Genomic DNA, 16,875 nt, shown 5'->3' with positions numbered 1-16,875 from the left:
GTTTGACCAGTGACGTCTCCCCTCCCCTCCCCTCCCCTCTGTGAGATACTGAGTGATGGGTTTTTCACCTTCTTGGATTTTTCTCCTCCTTTTTTTTTTTTTGGGGGGTGGTTGTGGGTGATGGAGGGAGCATGTGACAAACATGTAACAGTAGCACTAAAGATTACAGAGTATGTTTTCTTCTGGAACTATTCCCAATAAATAAGATGCTCTATCACTGTTCTAATCTTCTATAGTAGTACATAATTGCATGATGCCTAGTCCCATTTTGGTAAAAAGCAATTTTAAGGTTTTCATTTTTTTGATAATTCTTGATTCATTAATAAGAACATGAATGGCTGCCTTAATTGCTAGACGAGGATCCATCACAAATAAATCTTTTGCTTTTATTGCTACATTCAAATGAATTTATTGGAAGATTTAACGAGGAATAGGATGGATTAATGCAGCATTTATGGCTCTTTCTTTTGGCTTTGAAGTATTTTAATTGTACAAGTCAGAAACGAGTAATTGTTGATTAATTCAGTACTTTTCAAGGATTTCTTGCCCAAAAAAAAAAAAAAAGATGGCATTTATTTGACTACTCTTTTGTTGTTCTTTCTTGCACTTTTCTATGTGAACTGATCACATGATAATGGTAGGATTAGAGTGCTATACAGCCAAAACTCGAGAGTTGTAACGTATGAAGTGTGAGGTAAAAAGGGACCTCTCGCCCTTGCGGTTACAGACATCATCTTTTGTCCTGATCATGAGTTACGTTGAATAGGTTCCATTTTTCATGTCACAATCTTTGAGTTGAGCTTGGCTTTTTTGTTGGTTTTTAAACTTGTTGGCTTTATCTTTTAGCAAAAACTTATTTAGCCTTATTTACAGGAATCACTTTTGGATCGTGTGATGTATATAATAGTTAGGTGAACTTTCTTTTCGTGGTCATGCACCATTTTCGTTCTCATTTTTCTTATATCATTATGTATCAGCTAGTGTATATATCGTACAGTCTATAAGTAATTTTATAGATCAAGCGAACGCAATTTTTTTTTTATCGCTTGCACGTGTTTTAATGCCATAAGGCATGAGTTCGTGACTTTCAAAGTTATGAGCTCCATTTTTCGTATGTTTTTAGAATGTTGTATTTAGGCTCCATTTTGTGTCATAGTTCTCGATGTGATCAATGTTTTGAAAATCAGATCAAACTGGATGGTTCGATCGGTCGAACCGCGAACTGGTCTTGCTTTCGGTCCGATTCAATAAATAATCCAAAAAATTAATTAAACTCGTCAAATTCAATCAAAAACCGATTGAACCGATAAAAATCGATAAAACAGGTGGTTCAACTAGTTTTTATTAAATTTTTATTTCTAAAATAAATATTTTAATTTTATTCAAAGTTTTTAATACTAAAATAAATAAAAAATTATTAAACCTTTAAACCGAGATTGAATCGGTTGAAATGATCAAACCCCGAACCAAAAGGTTTTCCGGTCACTCTCCGGTACAAGTTAAAAAGCATTGGATGTTAGAGACTCATCTTTTAGCTTAATCTTTAGTCATAATTTTCCAGTTTATGGTACCTATATTCCATCTTTTTCAGTAACCAATATATTATTCCAACAAGGAGTAACAGACTGTGGGTATGCGTTTCCTTTTCTTTTTTTTCATTTTTGGTCACTGCATGCAAATTAAAACAATAAATAGGTAAGGAAATAATTAAAAAACTACTTTGCAATGATCCAATTTTGACAATTTATGATGCACGGAGAAGTTAAAAAGTACGAGCAAGCCATATATTATCACCTTAGATTGTGGCTTTAAACTACAATTCTTTTGGAAGTCCTTAAATGAACGACTTTTTTCTTTTTCTTTTTTTGTACCTTGATTTACATGGTCCGATTTTATGACTACCGCCCTTTTGGATAGTATCTTTTCATTCCACTCTCCACCCAAAATTACTAGCGTATATGTTCTTATGCTTCACTAAACCAGTTCTGCACCATGTATTTCTATTAAACAATGGCCAAATAATAAATTTCTGGAGTTGAGCTTAACAATGTCTTGATCCTGCGTTATGTTGAATAGGTTCCATTTTTTCTTGCCACAATCTTTGAGTTGAGCTCGGTTTTTTTGTTCGTTTTTTAAACTTATTGCACATTGGCTTTATCTTTTGGCAAAAACTTATTTAGCCTTATTTTACGGAATCACTTTAGATCATACGGTATATATATAATAGTCACGTAAATTTTCTTTCATCGTCATACACACTCGTTTTCATTTCTCTTGTTCCATTATATATCAACTATTGCACATATCATATATCATATGATCTATAAGTAAATCTATAGAGAAAGCCAACACAAAAAAAAAAAAAAAAAATTTAATCGTTTGCATTCTAATGCCAGAAGGTATGAGTTCATGACTTTCAAAGTTATGAGCTCCATTTTTCATATGTTTTTAGAATGTTTCATTCAGGCTTTATTTTGTGTCATGATTCTCGATGTTACAGACTCATATTTAGCCGTAATTTTCGAGTTCATAGTACCTATATTCCATCTTTTTTAGCGACCAATCTATAATTCTTCCAAGAAGGAATAACAGAATGTGGGTATGCATTTCCTTTTTTTTTTTTTTTTCATTTTTGGTCACTGCATGCAAATGAAAACAATAAATTGCTAAGAAAATATTATTGTTTTTCAAAAAAAAAAAAAAAACTACTTTGCAATGATTCAACTTTGATAACTCATGATGCACAGAGAAGCCTTAAAAGTACGAGCAACCCATATATTATTACCTTAGATTGTAACAGTGCGAAACCAACTTTGACAAAACAACTTTTTTTTTTCCTTTTTCTTGTTCGTACCCTTGATTCACATGGTCCAATTATACGACTGCAGCCCTTTTGGTTACCATCTTTTCATTCCACTCTCCAGTCTCCACCCAAAATTACTGATGTATATCTTCTCATGCTTCACTAACCTAGTTTTCCACCATGTGTTTCTATTAAACAATGGCCAAATAAGTCTATTGAAAAGGACTAAGTTGATTGCCACATTAGGTGATGGAGTCGTTGTACAAGCGACTAAATCTTTCCTCTTTAATCCATTGCTAATGATGGGAAGGTAAGTCATGGGACCAGAGAGTTGATGCAGACCCTGGGTATGTTCTAAAATCTCACCTGATCACATTAGTTGACTTGTACTACCTTATTGGAGTAAGTATTAAACAAATGTTTTACCAAGTCCAAAAGATTATGAAAAGATCGTGGGCTTCTGATTGATTATGCGGCTAAATGTTTCCACCAGAATCATGCTTGTTTGGCAGGTAAGGAAAAATGCGATGATTGCCTTTGGTAAATATTCGAGAGAATTCAAGTCTCGAAAGTGGCCAAAACCAACCCTATATATCAATGGAGATAGAAGTTTGGAAATGAACTATTAGGATACGCATTAATGTGTAATCAAATATGCTGATTTGAAAGAGTTGACGATTGAAGAAAAGAAAAATTACTGTCAAGCATGGCCCAATGAAAAAATTTTACATTTTTAATTCATGCAATCTGTTGTAGGATTATTAATCCGTCTAGTTCCAGTTATTTGTATAGATGGCTTTCCATGACAGCCTTACGTCGCATAGAAATGAAAGCTTTATCTGCCGTTCGCCTCTTAGATTTATTGCGAAGTTTAGCAAAAGTTTTCTAACAATGCAGTGAAGTTTCATAGAAAGGACGCTTAGAGTCTGTTCTTTGCACTGAAATGGGAGTCTGCATCATTTATTAGATGGATGAAATGAGTTGAAACACAGGAAACTGAAACTTACCTCTATGCTATGTGAATGATTTGTTCTTCTTAATATCACAAAAGAGTACTATTAATGAACTAATAAATAAACAATACTACGTTATAGAATGTAGTATTGAATTGCCAAATGACTGTAGGCCTAAAAGATAAGATGCGATTTGGTTGTTTAATTCTGGGTTCTTGACAAGATAATAACCAAGTAAGTTCTCAAAGACAAACACAGAAAATTGAAAATAAAATCAGTTAAAATAGTATTACTAGCTCATTAAAATTCTGAGACATCTGGGGAAAAAAAAAAGGATAGAGCAAGGGAGAGAGAAAAATACACCAAAGAAAACTCGTTTTATTAAGGAAGGCATACTATTTTTTTTTTTTTTGTCGCAACGATTGGATTCCTATAATCTAATCTAGCCTAATTTAGAGGGAAGGGGAGGTGACTCGATGTGAGTAGAAACTCCATCGAATACGCACATCGAAAATGATCATCGAGGATCGTCACATATTATGACAATTTTTTTTGTGGGAGGTAAGGGTCGAACCCTTGACCTCCCGCGCCACCTAGCCTTAAAAAGCTTGGCATGACCACTGGACCAAAGGCCCAGCGGCTTAAGGAAGGCATACTAGCTGTGGGGCTTTCTGAGTCGAGGTTCTTAATTAACATACTAAATAGCCCATAAGACCAGTGAGATTCAGAGAATAATAACAATTTCGTCCTTTATTTCTTGAACTAATTAATCTAGTGCCTCATGTTTACTCTGAACGTTGGTCATTAAGTGTGGAAATTTCCAATTCTATCCCTAATCTTTCTCCTAGTGAGCTCACTAATGCCATTAGAGAGTATGATATTGAAACCATCAGGAGTCCACTGTGTCAAAATTAAGACATAAAGGGGTTGAATTGATTAAGTGGTTCTCAAAATTTGGAGGAGGCAGTGTTACAATTGTAAGTAACTAAAACTGTCTTTGCCGCGGTAGACTTGGTTACAATTTCTTCTCATATTTTGATGGGATCAATACTTTGTATGACAAGGTGTGAGGACAATTTTCATAGGCATTTTTACTTAGGCATGTTTGATAATCCAATTCAGCACTTAAATTTAATGAAATCAAGTCTTAACATATTCATACCGTTTGATAATAAAAAATTGAACATATGAATTAATTGAGTGGCACTGAATTCTTAGGCAAAACTTGTTTCCAAAATTAAGTGATAAGTTATTCACTTATCATCGAATGTGATATGCACTTAAATGTATTAGATTTAATAGTTAACAATTTAATAACTTAATAGATTCAAATTTCAAATTTCAAATTTTAGTTTCATTAAACGTACCCTTAGTTATTACTATAAGATAGCAAATTTTTATTTTTTTTTCCTCTTGGAACCCCAAAACCTCAACAAAAAAAAACAATGCCATTAGCTGCTTCTAATCCAAAAGATCAATTGAATAATTTGAAGTTACTTTCAAAATTAAAAAGAAAATAAAAGTCTTTAGTTCCTATAATCTTCGTAAGCCCCTAGTCATGTCGACTTAGTGCATTAGATTACTGTTGAACTTTGATTTGCTTAACGAGCTTAAAGATTATATGCTCAAATCAACATTAACTAGCAATAACGCTCTCTTGTCATGCAGAATTGGAGTCATTTTTTATAGGGTCTGTCTAATGAGTGTTCTACGGGCACTCACTAAAATATATTTTAAATGTCATATTTTTTGAATTGAAAATTAATTAAAAAAATAAACACGAAGGAGTGTAGGTAAAATTAAATAAGAGAACTGTATAAATGCCCTGTGGGGCCATTAGATTAACTCTTTTTTATATGTGACTAAAATGTTTTAATTTCAAGAAGTTGAATCGGCACATCAGTTCTGAACAAATTCGCTGTTGGTAAATTTGCAAGCAACAGATGAAACCTCGTCCCCAACAAGAAAAGCGTAAATAAATAAATAAATAAAATCCACGTTAAACACATGTTAAGGATTTATTGGCAGCATTCATATTTCAACTACCCAAAAGACGAATACATTTTACCCAAGTTATCGGAAAAATTCATCATCAGTCTCCGAATTCCGGACTTAGGAAAGAAATCCAAAGACTTTTACTGACACTTGCCGAGCTAGAATCCCTGGATTCGACACCATACTTCCGGAGCTATGAATAATAATAATGCTTCTGCCTCTCATCAAAATTTCTCCCAAGAACATCTCAAAAGCCCTTTAATACTTCCCTTCGCCGCCGCCGCCAAGATGGAGCAACCACCGGAGCCAACTGCCAAAAGATCGTACTGGAGATTCAGCAAAGAAGATTTCTTCCCAGAACCCACATTCGAGAATTTCTCCACCTACCGCTCCGCCGTGGCCAAGACACCTCAGAGGCTGAAAGATCGCCTTTTGAGCCGCTCCTCAGACGATACCGAGCTGGTGGTTCTCAAGAAACAGTCAGAGAATTCAATGCACCAATGCCTCACCTGGTGGGATCTGATGTGGCTTGGTTTTGGCTCTGTTGTGGGCTCAGGTATTTTTAGCCTCACTGGCCAAGAAATTCATGATCATGCTGGCCCCGCTATTGTTTTGTCCTATGCAATTTCTGGGCTTTCTGCTTTGCTTTCAGTATTTTGTTATACTGAATTTTCGGTGGATATCCCAACTGCTGGCGGGTCGTTTTCTTTTCTTAGGATTGAGTTGGGTGATTTTCTTGCTTATATTGCTGCTGGGAATATTCTGTTAGAAGCAATTGTGGGTGCTGCTGGATTAGGCCGTTCATGGTCATCATATTTTGCTAGTGTTATTAGTAGTAATCCTGATCTTTTAAGGATAAAGATTGATTCTTTTCCTGAAGGGTTTAATTTATTGGACCCTCTTGCTGTTGGGATTTTGGCACTGTGTAATGGGATAGCCATGTCTGGGTCTAGGAGGACTTCTATTTTGACATGGGTGAGTTCCTTAATCAGCGCAGTTGTGATTATTTTTATTATCATTGTTGGTTTTATTCATGCCGATACTTCAAATTTGGTGCCGTTTTTCCCATATGGACCTAAGGGGATGTTCACTGCTGCTGCTGTTGTGTATTGGTCTTATACTGGTTTTGATATGGTAGCTACAATGGCTGAGGAAACCAAGAAGCCCTCAAGGGATATACCTTTGGGGTTGGTTGGTTCAATGTCTATGATTACTATTATTTATTGTTTGATGGCGTTGGCACTGGCAATGATGGTGAAATATACGGAGGTGGATGTTAATGCGGCGTATTCGGTTGCATTTGAGAAGATTGGGATGAAATGGGCTAAGTATTTGGTGGGAATTTGTGCTCTTAAGGGAATGACTACAAGTTTGCTTGTGGGATCTATGGGGCAGGCTAGGTATACGACCCAGATTGCGCGATCACATATGATTCCACCTTATTTTGCTCTAGTTCATCCAAAAACTGGGACACCAATTTATGCCACACTTTTGGTGACTACACTTAGTTGCATTCTTTCTTTGTTCTCAAGTTTGGATGTCTTGTCAAGCGTGTTTTCATTCAGCACACTTTTCATTTTCATGCTTATGGCTGTTGCAGTGCTCGTTAGGCGGTATTATGTTAAGGATGTCACTCCAAGGAACGATCATGTCAAATTCCTTGGTTGCCTGTTTGTCATCTTTGGCTCATCAATCGGGGTCACAGTTTTTTGGTGTTTGAACAAGGGTGGATGGATTGGGTATGTTGTGACTGGTGTGTTCTGGTTGATAGGCACCTTAGGAATGGCATTTCTTCCAAGAAAGCAGTCTCCTAAAGTTTGGGGTGTTCCCCTTGTTCCATGGTTGCCATCTTTGTCAATTTTCATAAATATCTTTCTCATAGGATCTCTTGGTGTAGTGGCTATCTGGCGGTTCGTCATAGCAAGTGCAGTTATGCTAGTTTACTATGTTTTAGTTGGTGTACACACAACTTATGATGTGGCTCATCAGGAGGAACCAGAATTGAAAATTGAAGAGGGTAAGGCAAATGAGAATCAAGGAACCTCGTAGTGGGTATGATGCTGTAGAATTTTACGTGCATTGTTCATTGTAGTTCATAGACTGATGATTTGTGTACTCATCCATTTGATTAGAGGCACGTTCATCCATTTGATATGCATAATGCATAGTGCTACATTTTAGTGCTTAGACTTTGAAGTGTATAGCCATGCTTGCTTAAATTTGTGTACCCTAAAGAAGTCTGTTGTGTATCCATTTTCTTAGAAAATTCTCATTGTTAATCACCGAACAAATCCACTTGTTACAGATAGCATCTTGCTGTCTACACCGAATAGGTGTTGACTGTTCTAGCTGTCATTGTACTTAGGGAAATGGAGTGATATTAAAACTGAATTATTTGATTATTCAGGGCGCACGTTGAATTTCTCTACGTGATTAGATTTTCAATCCATAACTCCGGCCAATTTCAATTTAATGGCACCGCTTTTGAATTTCATGAATGCTTTATTTCACTTTTGCATGAGAGACTCGGACCTTTTATTGGCCACAATCAGTGGTGCAGTTATCATTTCTTTTCCCTGTGAAGATGCTTTTCTTTAGTATGTTTATTGTGAGGCAATATGTACTTTTTCTATGAGATGATTTAGCACGCAGTGGAATGTGCTCCAGAAGTGTTGACCTAATTCTGTGCTTCCAATTTCCAAATGTTTATCAAGTTTCTGAATTGAAGTAAGGAGCTGGGATAGATAATCCTTCTCTCAGCAGTTGAAATTAATGGCGATGTGCTGATTTGGCTGTTCTTGCTTGAACTTTTCTTTATTTGTGACTGTAAGTTCACCTTTTTGGCCTGCTGAAACTTACCATTAGATTACTAACTTGAAATTACTTGATAGTAGCCAATATCAACTTAATAGGAATTAGCTAGATTCAGTTGTCTCACTTTGCATCTCTGAAACAAATTTTGTCATGCCTGTTCTGCTTAACAAATTGTAGCATCAGAAAGTTGTACATATCTATAAAATTTTGTCCACCCTCACTGATGAATTTTATGCTTAATGGTTGACAATATGCCAAAGCATTTGGTGGCTTGGCAATCCAGGAGTAGTGGATCGACAAGCTCAGTTGTCTGATGGTCTTGACTCTTGAACTCATTTTTTAAGTCAGTACACCCTTAGTAATATGTTGTCTGGCTCAAGAAACACTCACAAACAGAGATATAAGGCCAAATAAAAACACACATGTATACGAAGCATTTTTATGATTTCAGAAGGACCTTTCTCCATTTCACTTTCAAGTGAAAGAAACTTCCCAGTCCAAATGTGGTCATTGCGCTGCAAATGCGGAATAGGGAGTACATTTAGTGTTATTTATCGATGAACAATGTGGTCTTAATGATTGTGAAAACCTCAGGCTGCCATTTCCTCGCGCTGACTTCATTTATGCAAATTGCAATTGTTATTATAACGTTGAGGGTTGTGGTGAGATGTTCATTGTGGAACTTTTACATCCATGTGGTGATCAAGGATTATAATGGATTTCCACCTGCTCTTAGATGCAATGCTACATATGGCTGATTGATGTGAAATACAGTTGCTACAAACTTGATATGTAGTTCTTTGCATGATAGAGTAGATGTTCTTAGTGCCACTTCATTGACTTGAAAATCCAGAATTTACTAGCAAATCCGTGGAGCTTCCCGTTTATGGCAGGCCACACAAGTCTCTTTTAATATGTTGCCCTATGACCATAGTCAAATTGCTTCAATTAATAATGTCTTGTATATCATGTATTTCATAGTAGTTTTTGCCTGTGGCAACACAGAATGTTGTGTCATTAGATTTTACGAAACGTAAATCCATCTCGCCAAAGCCACCTGATGTTATTTTTTCTTTCCTTGTGAACGTAATATTTTCTGGTTTGTCAGGGGAACCTTTCTGCTGCTTTTGTCTCTCATTTGCATATGCATAAATGAATCTGTGTATGGACTTGGCCACTTCAACATTGGCTCAGCTCTCGAATTTTTGAGTTCCAACATTTTCCAGCCCATCAATCCGGGTTGAAAGATGTTTCTTCCCCGTATCATGGTTTGCCTCTGCCCCAAGCTGCAGTATCCCTTATCAAGCAAGTTGCAGCTATCTCCTTGTTGGATAGAGAGAAGACCAACTTCCCCTGCCTGATTTTTGTCCTAGATGTGGAATTATGGATTCTGGAATTGTTGGTGGCAAACAAATCATAATTTCCAAATTGAAAAGGCAATAATGTTATACGCATGCTTGATGAATGATAAAACGTAAGGAGCCATCATTTGTATGCTGCATACAGATTCAAGTTCAAGAAAGGTTGAAATTATTGGAATTGATTACTATAGCGTATGACCAATTATTGTGCCAATCTGCTGTGGAAGTATGGAGCATGCGAAGCAGATATATGTACACGTTTATCTTCTGAGATGAAAATTTGCATTTTATGCTAGTAGCATAGAGAGCAAATGTATTGGAATGTTGAGGGTCATCATCACGCATAGGCTGCCCGCCTGCAGATATATTGAAAAGTGAGTTGAGGGTTATCCAACTACTCATTTTTCACCTCAGGAAAAAGGTACTTTTTCTCTGGCCTTTGCCATCAAATCTAATGTCATTTTGGTGTAGTACTCGTCGGTTGGTAATCAAGTGGAAAGTATACGGACTTCTCTCTTTCTCTGAATGAAAAGGCAAAGACCTGCCATTTACTTTGGTAGCGTTCCAATGGGTGATAGGTCAGAGAATTATTACTTATAGTAAGAGAAAGTCCTCCTATGCTTTTGGTGACTAAATCAGAGGAGAGATTTGAGGATGGGATGGAGTTCTTATCCTCAATTCTTTTCAAACTCAAACAGAACGTGGAAAGAGTTCCATGAGTACCAGAAAAAGTGGATTCTTGGGATTATTGTCGTAAGACTCCCATTATCGTTGCTACCTTTCTGGGTTCACTTTGAAGAGCAGGCAAATCCCAAAATTTCAAATAAACGTGTTCAATTGTAACTTCTCTTGGTAATTTTTCTTGCAATAGAAGCGATCCTCCGAATCGACCCGCAACACATCCTTGCCCGACATATTTTATTCCCAGTCCACTATCGTGCCTTAGTGTTATACCACCGTTTTCGTCACTGGTTCTATTTATTAATGACTATAGCACGATTGATTTGTGGACGTATCTCTCGAGCCATTCCTTCAATTTGTATAGCAGCAGCACTGTGGATAGATTAATCTCCCGTTGTTAGTTAGTCGCTGTCCATCATCATCAAGCGGCTTGAAACTAGCACCAAGGAGAGACCTGTCAATCCATTCGTGTACTACATATTAATTTGGTGGAATGTTCATGAATGTAATCTCTGCATGTGAAGCAAAAGAAAATTATTGCAGGTTCCCTCATTATGTGCACGCACGCCCTTTCAGTTTTCAAGCTAACTTGCCACCTCCCAATCAATCCCATCCGAATGTCTGGCGAGTTCTTTTTCTCTACTTCAAACTTCCTAAAGAGCTGCTATTCTCAATAATGTCTTTATCAGCAAAAGGCAAATGCGTGCGTGGATAAGGTTGCAGCGGACTCTATCCCAACAAGATGAATAAATAAGAGCATGTAAAGAAGTCCGCATGGCAGAAGTTGTCTGCAGTTTTTTGACCGACTCATGTCGGCCGGGGACCCTGTTATCTACCCTAGCCAACAAACTTCGGCCGTCTCAAAGCAATTTGTTTCTTGGCTCCTCATTTTGTAGAAGAATCTTCAGCTCCCTTTGCACCCTACCACATAGAATAGAGACTAGAAATTAATAGAAGATGCATGCGGTGCCGGTGGTAGCACTTTTTCGGACCCCCAATTGAATGCTAGTTTGAATTGACATGTTTTTCGTTTATCCAGTAGAGTATAAATTAATAGTAGCCCCAGAAGCCATCCACTCATCCATGATACTTATCATTGATCAGATGAACAACAATCCCAATAAGGGTCAGCCGCAGTTGCAGCTTTTTGGTCGTCTGATTTAATCATGTCTTGCTTTCTCAAGGCACAAGAAAAGGAATAATTTGACTAATTCTACACGCTAAGAGTGTAAACTAATAATAATGCGGCTACTACTACAGTACTGGTCACACGCACGGCGGCTATTACTGGTATAGTCAGCTGAATTTTACATGGTCAAAAAAATCGCAATCTAAATTATTGGTCTCAAAATTTTGCACAATACCGCTGGTTTAGTTTTGGTTCCGGATTACAACAATAATCAATCAGACAGAACTCAAGTGATTGGAAGAAGATTGATGATTTCCATTCCTATTTCTGACTAGGAAAATCTTCTGAAAGTCATTTCTGACTATTAAAACTTTCTGACAAAACCACCCGTGACCGTGAAAAGAATCTTTGCTATTTTTAATAAACCTTGGATCGATCAGTCATCTTTCAAATCAACTACTATTAGTACTTCGAAAAAAAAACACTATGGCTTAAATCCACATTCCAAGAATTAGAGATCACAACACATGGGAAGACACAAAGTAGACAGGAGCCTTAATACCCTCAAAAGTTTTTTTGTCGCCAGGAAACTTTCATTGGATAGAACTTGCACGAGATGTGAACGCCCTCGCTGTTCACTGGGACTAGCATTAGTGTTCACAGATTTGACTTGATACCTAAGCAAAATGATGGAATGGATAAACGAATCCATCCATGTAAATTAATTGCTCGTAATAATAATAATGTGTATCAAGCCCTGAAAGTAAAGGGTTATGGAGAAATGTAGAAACTGACCAAATGGAAAATGAGTGATGGATGGCCAATTTTGACGAAATAGCAGACTGGGAAAGTGGTCCATTCTTTTTTTCTTGTTTAATTTTTTTTTTTTAGTAATTTTCTTGGAACAAAAATGATCTATTCTTTCTATTAACAACCAAGAAAGATCTTCGAAGACCTTTTCTTTGTCGAAAGCACATTTCAACTCCATACAGCGCCACGTGCGGTTGTGAGCAGCTCATGTATATTAATTATGTCCCATTTTTGGTCCAAGATTTTTCTTGACCCTTTGAATTGGCTTTGGTGGGGTGGAAAATGGAAAATACAGCAACTTTGATTAACTAAAATTCAACCCTCAGCTTGACTCAATCCAATTTCACACACTAGCCTTTGAAAATCGAGAGATTGTTCTGTGGTCCTGAGTGGGAATAAATTCGAAAGTCTTGGGATTCATATTTCATTCTCATTTCTGGATGCCAAATCTCTTACTAGTGTATATTTTTTTCCTAGTGTATTGCATCGTTATCTGATCAGGAAAAAAAAAATTAATGGGGACGATGGGTTGGTTGATATTTGTTCTATTTCCGATCAGCACCGAAAATTAGAAAGGGAAAGTCCCACTTCTAGAAACAAAAAAGAAAAAGAAATGCAGGTTGTCATTTTCACGATGAGTTGGTTGTGATTAACTAAACAATAAAGCAAGAAGGAAGAAAGTTTATTTGACTGTCTCTCTTATGAATATATAAAGACGTCCAATAAATTAGTCGTAAGATTTGTGTCATTCGACGAGCTATATAGTCTTTCCAGTCATCATCAGATTAAGATTGTGATGGTATAGTCTCTTTCTTTTTCCATTCCTTTTACTTTGAATTTTTCTAACGGGTATATGATGGATTCGCAAACTTGATTTACATTTAATTACACGTACACTTTCACATTATTGTGGGTACGACTACGCGATGGATTCGCAACTTGATTAACATTTAATTACACGTACGCTTTCACATTATTGTGGGTACGTAATCGTAGATGAGTCAGTTTCAGACTCCATTTGACGCTGCAATGACTTATAAAGAACCACTTCTGACACAAGCACTTATAACAAGCGTGCTTTTAATTACAAAAACTTGGGCTACTTAAATTATGAAAAATTAATTATCAAATACCATAAATGTACTTTTACTGATTAAAAGCACTTTTTTTTTTTGGTAAACGTATTGCAACCTCAAACGGGCTGTGATAGAACCACTGCATTTAAATACTGTGCCAATTTTTTTTTTAAAACAAAATTAACGCCTGAAGGCACCACTTAGACAAATTTCTTTTTCCACTTGTGTGAAAGATATGCCTAACTATTGACTTACCTGCGGAGAATAAACGTACTTATACTTTGCGTCGTGCACTAGCAAAAGATTGCTTAGTGTCCGTCAAATCATGCTATTACTCACAAGTGGCGTCTCAAATCAGCTGTGTTTTCCAGTTTCCACTATGTTTTCTTGGAAAAAAAAAGAGGCAAAAAAAAAGGGCTGTGTTTTCCACTGTATGTTTCTCAAGCACTTTTAGCAATACTACTTTGTAATGACTAGAACGCTTTCGACGAAGGATACATGCTTTTACAGTTTGTACCCCATACATATATGCAATTTCAAAATAATGCATATTCAACTTATACATCTCTAGATAGCAAAATGTGCATTGAATCTAATTGAAAATTTTGTGATTCTACTCCCATGAGAAGTGAGAAGGCAAACCCTAGTTGAGTTTCAACACGTGAAGCACTTGTTTTAAGCTAAAATTTCAATATCTTGATCTTCACTCATGCAATTAAAAGAGTTCACTAATGACTAGTAAAATGCAACATGGTCAATCCACAAGTATGGATGTGCCCTAAAGTTAACACCCCATTGCCTAAAGATATGTACGATTGATCATTTCATTCGCTCAGAAATCCTTTAGTCCTTGCTTGAAGATCTTCCCAATAATACTACACCCCATCCCCCTGTGGTAAAATCAAGAAATGATGACACACCTGCTTTTAGAAGAATTCTGAGACGCTACTTCAATTTGGTGACTTTTTTTTAAAAATTTTTTCTCCTGTTTGATAAAAAGTAAATTTCAATTTGGTGACCTTGGACGTGAGCACTCAACTCAGAAATCACATCAAAAGAACAAAAATCTTGATGCTATTTGTACGATCCAAAGTTGTAATGTAAAATTATTGTTGATGATACCGTGCATGAACGCAAAAGCATAAGAGATCTTGCGATAGGTCCCTCTTTAGAGGCTATTTCTGCCATCTGTTGATGCTTAGTCCTTCAAAGAGCTAAAGCTTAGTTGGGCACCCGTCATGTTGCTTTCACTGCACTAGGAACAACTACTGTTGATGGCACATTCTTCCCCTAAAATGTGGGAACAAATTGTAGGGCAGGAGATTATTTGAAATAATTGTTGTAATATATTTTACGATGTGATGTATGGGAGATAAAAAAATTATTGGAACAGAGTGTGTTTAGAAAGAAGATTATTTAAAATACTATTTAGAATAATTACTGAATACGTTTATGTATGCGAGATAAAAAGATTATTAAGAAGATAAAAATTTAATTGAAAATTATAACTGTGATGCAAGTAAAATAATACTATTGAGAAAAAAAAAATTGCTATCCAAACACACTTATTCCGTGTATTCGGAAAAGAGGCCAATTATTGAACCAATTCTGAATTGGGACCAAAAGCGACTCTTATGCCATTAACCTGTCAATCATTTTCAGAATGAGTCGAACGGACATCCTCTTTTTCTTGGTGAGGCTCGAACGCAAGTTTCGAATTTTCTCTCAATTTCGGCGAGAATGGTGTGGGCTTTTGCTCTTATGTTAGATTTCAGAAAGATCCTCCCACCATTTCTTCTTCTTCTTCTTTTTTTTTTTTTTTGAATAAAGACCATTATTTGTTATTTTCATGACCATCTGCTTTACACACTTCGAATACTTTAACTGTGGAATCTTTACATAAACGCCTTGTATTCGAAGCTCTAAACTAAAGCACAGCTGAGAGTTAGCAGTTTCCCAAGAAAAGAATATATATATATATATATATATATAATAAATCAAGAGCCAAATTTTGATGGCTTTTCCTTTTTGGGTGGATGATGTAATAATACATTTTCATTTTCTAATAATTTTGTCAACCTCATGTTACACATGGCATCCTAAGACTACGTACCATCCGTCAACTAATAACCTCCCTTGATGTCCTCATCCACATTTAACAACCTCTTTCATGTGTGTGTGTGTGTGTGTTTTTTTTTTTAAAAATATAGCAGGGAAGAGAAGGGAGAGACGTGATGCGAATCTAGAACACTGGTGTGTTTGGATTGTAATTATATTTTTTGTGAACATATTTTTTAATTATTTTTTTATTTCATAAATATCAAATTATTACATTAATTTTTCTATAAAAGGTCCAAAAAAAATGCAATCCAAACAAAGCCTAAATCTCTGAAATCTTATTTTAGCTCCTAAATTATTTGTATTTGACAACTTATTGTGTTATTCAACCTTTATCTCTTTTCATAAAAAAAAAATTATTTTTTGAAATTATACACACCAAGTGCATGTATGATTAACATAATAATTTTGCTTGATGACCAATTTGAAGATTATGTCATTCCATTCGACACCCAATTAGGTCTTGTTTGGATTGCTTGTTTCCGTCGGAAAATATTAATTGTTTGGATAGGGTATTATTTGAAATATTATTTGGAATAATTACTGTAACACTTTTTGTGATGTGATGTATATGAGATAAAAAGGTGATTGGGAATATAAAAAGGTGGGTTGGAAAATGTGTTTATGATGCAAGCGAAATATTATTTGGGATAAATTTTGTATCCAAACACTCCCAATTGTCGTTTTTCGTGATTACATTTCCCTATCACCTTTTTTCCTCACATATATCAAATCGCTACAGTAATTTTTCCATGAAAAATGACGGAAAATGCAATCCAAACACAACCACGTATTTAGATCAAAGTGTTTTATGACAAATTCCTTACATGAGACTTAGTACATTATTGTTATTATTGCATCAAAACTTTTGATGTAACTGGACATATATTTTTTTCCCTACCTACCATATTTTGTCAACAATAATTTTCTGACATTGTACGTGACTTGTGTGCAATATCAGACATGGGAAAAAGCTACGAATAACATCAGGCCACGTCACAGGGATGAGGCCTATGTTGTCCCCAACCATACACGCGTCGACAGGTAAAGTATGGAAGGGGAGGCTAGTTTTCAACACGTGTGTTGATGCCACCAACAGAATCCAGAAATTCCTGAACTGTCATCAGCAGCATAA

At 36.1% G+C, this 16,875-nt stretch overlaps 1 protein-coding gene across 1 annotated transcript; it reads left to right on the top strand.

Moving 5' to 3' along the window:
• The first annotated feature begins 5,705 nt into the window (after nt 1-5,705).
• Nucleotides 5,706-8,153, top strand: LOC113688876 (cationic amino acid transporter 8, vacuolar). The gene has a single exon (XM_027206686.2). It carries the CDS (start codon nt 5,947-5,949, stop codon nt 7,798-7,800), a length of 1,854 nt encoding a protein of 617 aa, XP_027062487.1. The 5' UTR covers nt 5,706-5,946; the 3' UTR covers nt 7,801-8,153.
• The last annotated feature ends 8,722 nt before the right edge of the window (nt 8,154-16,875 follow it).

Source organism: Coffea arabica, chromosome 5e, assembly GCF_036785885.1.
Source record: "Coffea arabica cultivar ET-39 chromosome 5e, Coffea Arabica ET-39 HiFi, whole genome shotgun sequence".
Classification (NCBI taxonomy): Eukaryota; Viridiplantae; Streptophyta; class Magnoliopsida; order Gentianales; family Rubiaceae; genus Coffea; species Coffea arabica.
This window is presented reverse-complemented; position numbering and strand designations above follow the sequence as displayed.

What these genes read in the sequence shown, in the direction of transcription:
- LOC113688876 (XM_027206686.2), top strand. Translation starts at nt 5,947, where the DNA reads ATGAATAATAATAATGCTTCTGCCTCTCATCAAAATTTCTCCCAAGAA.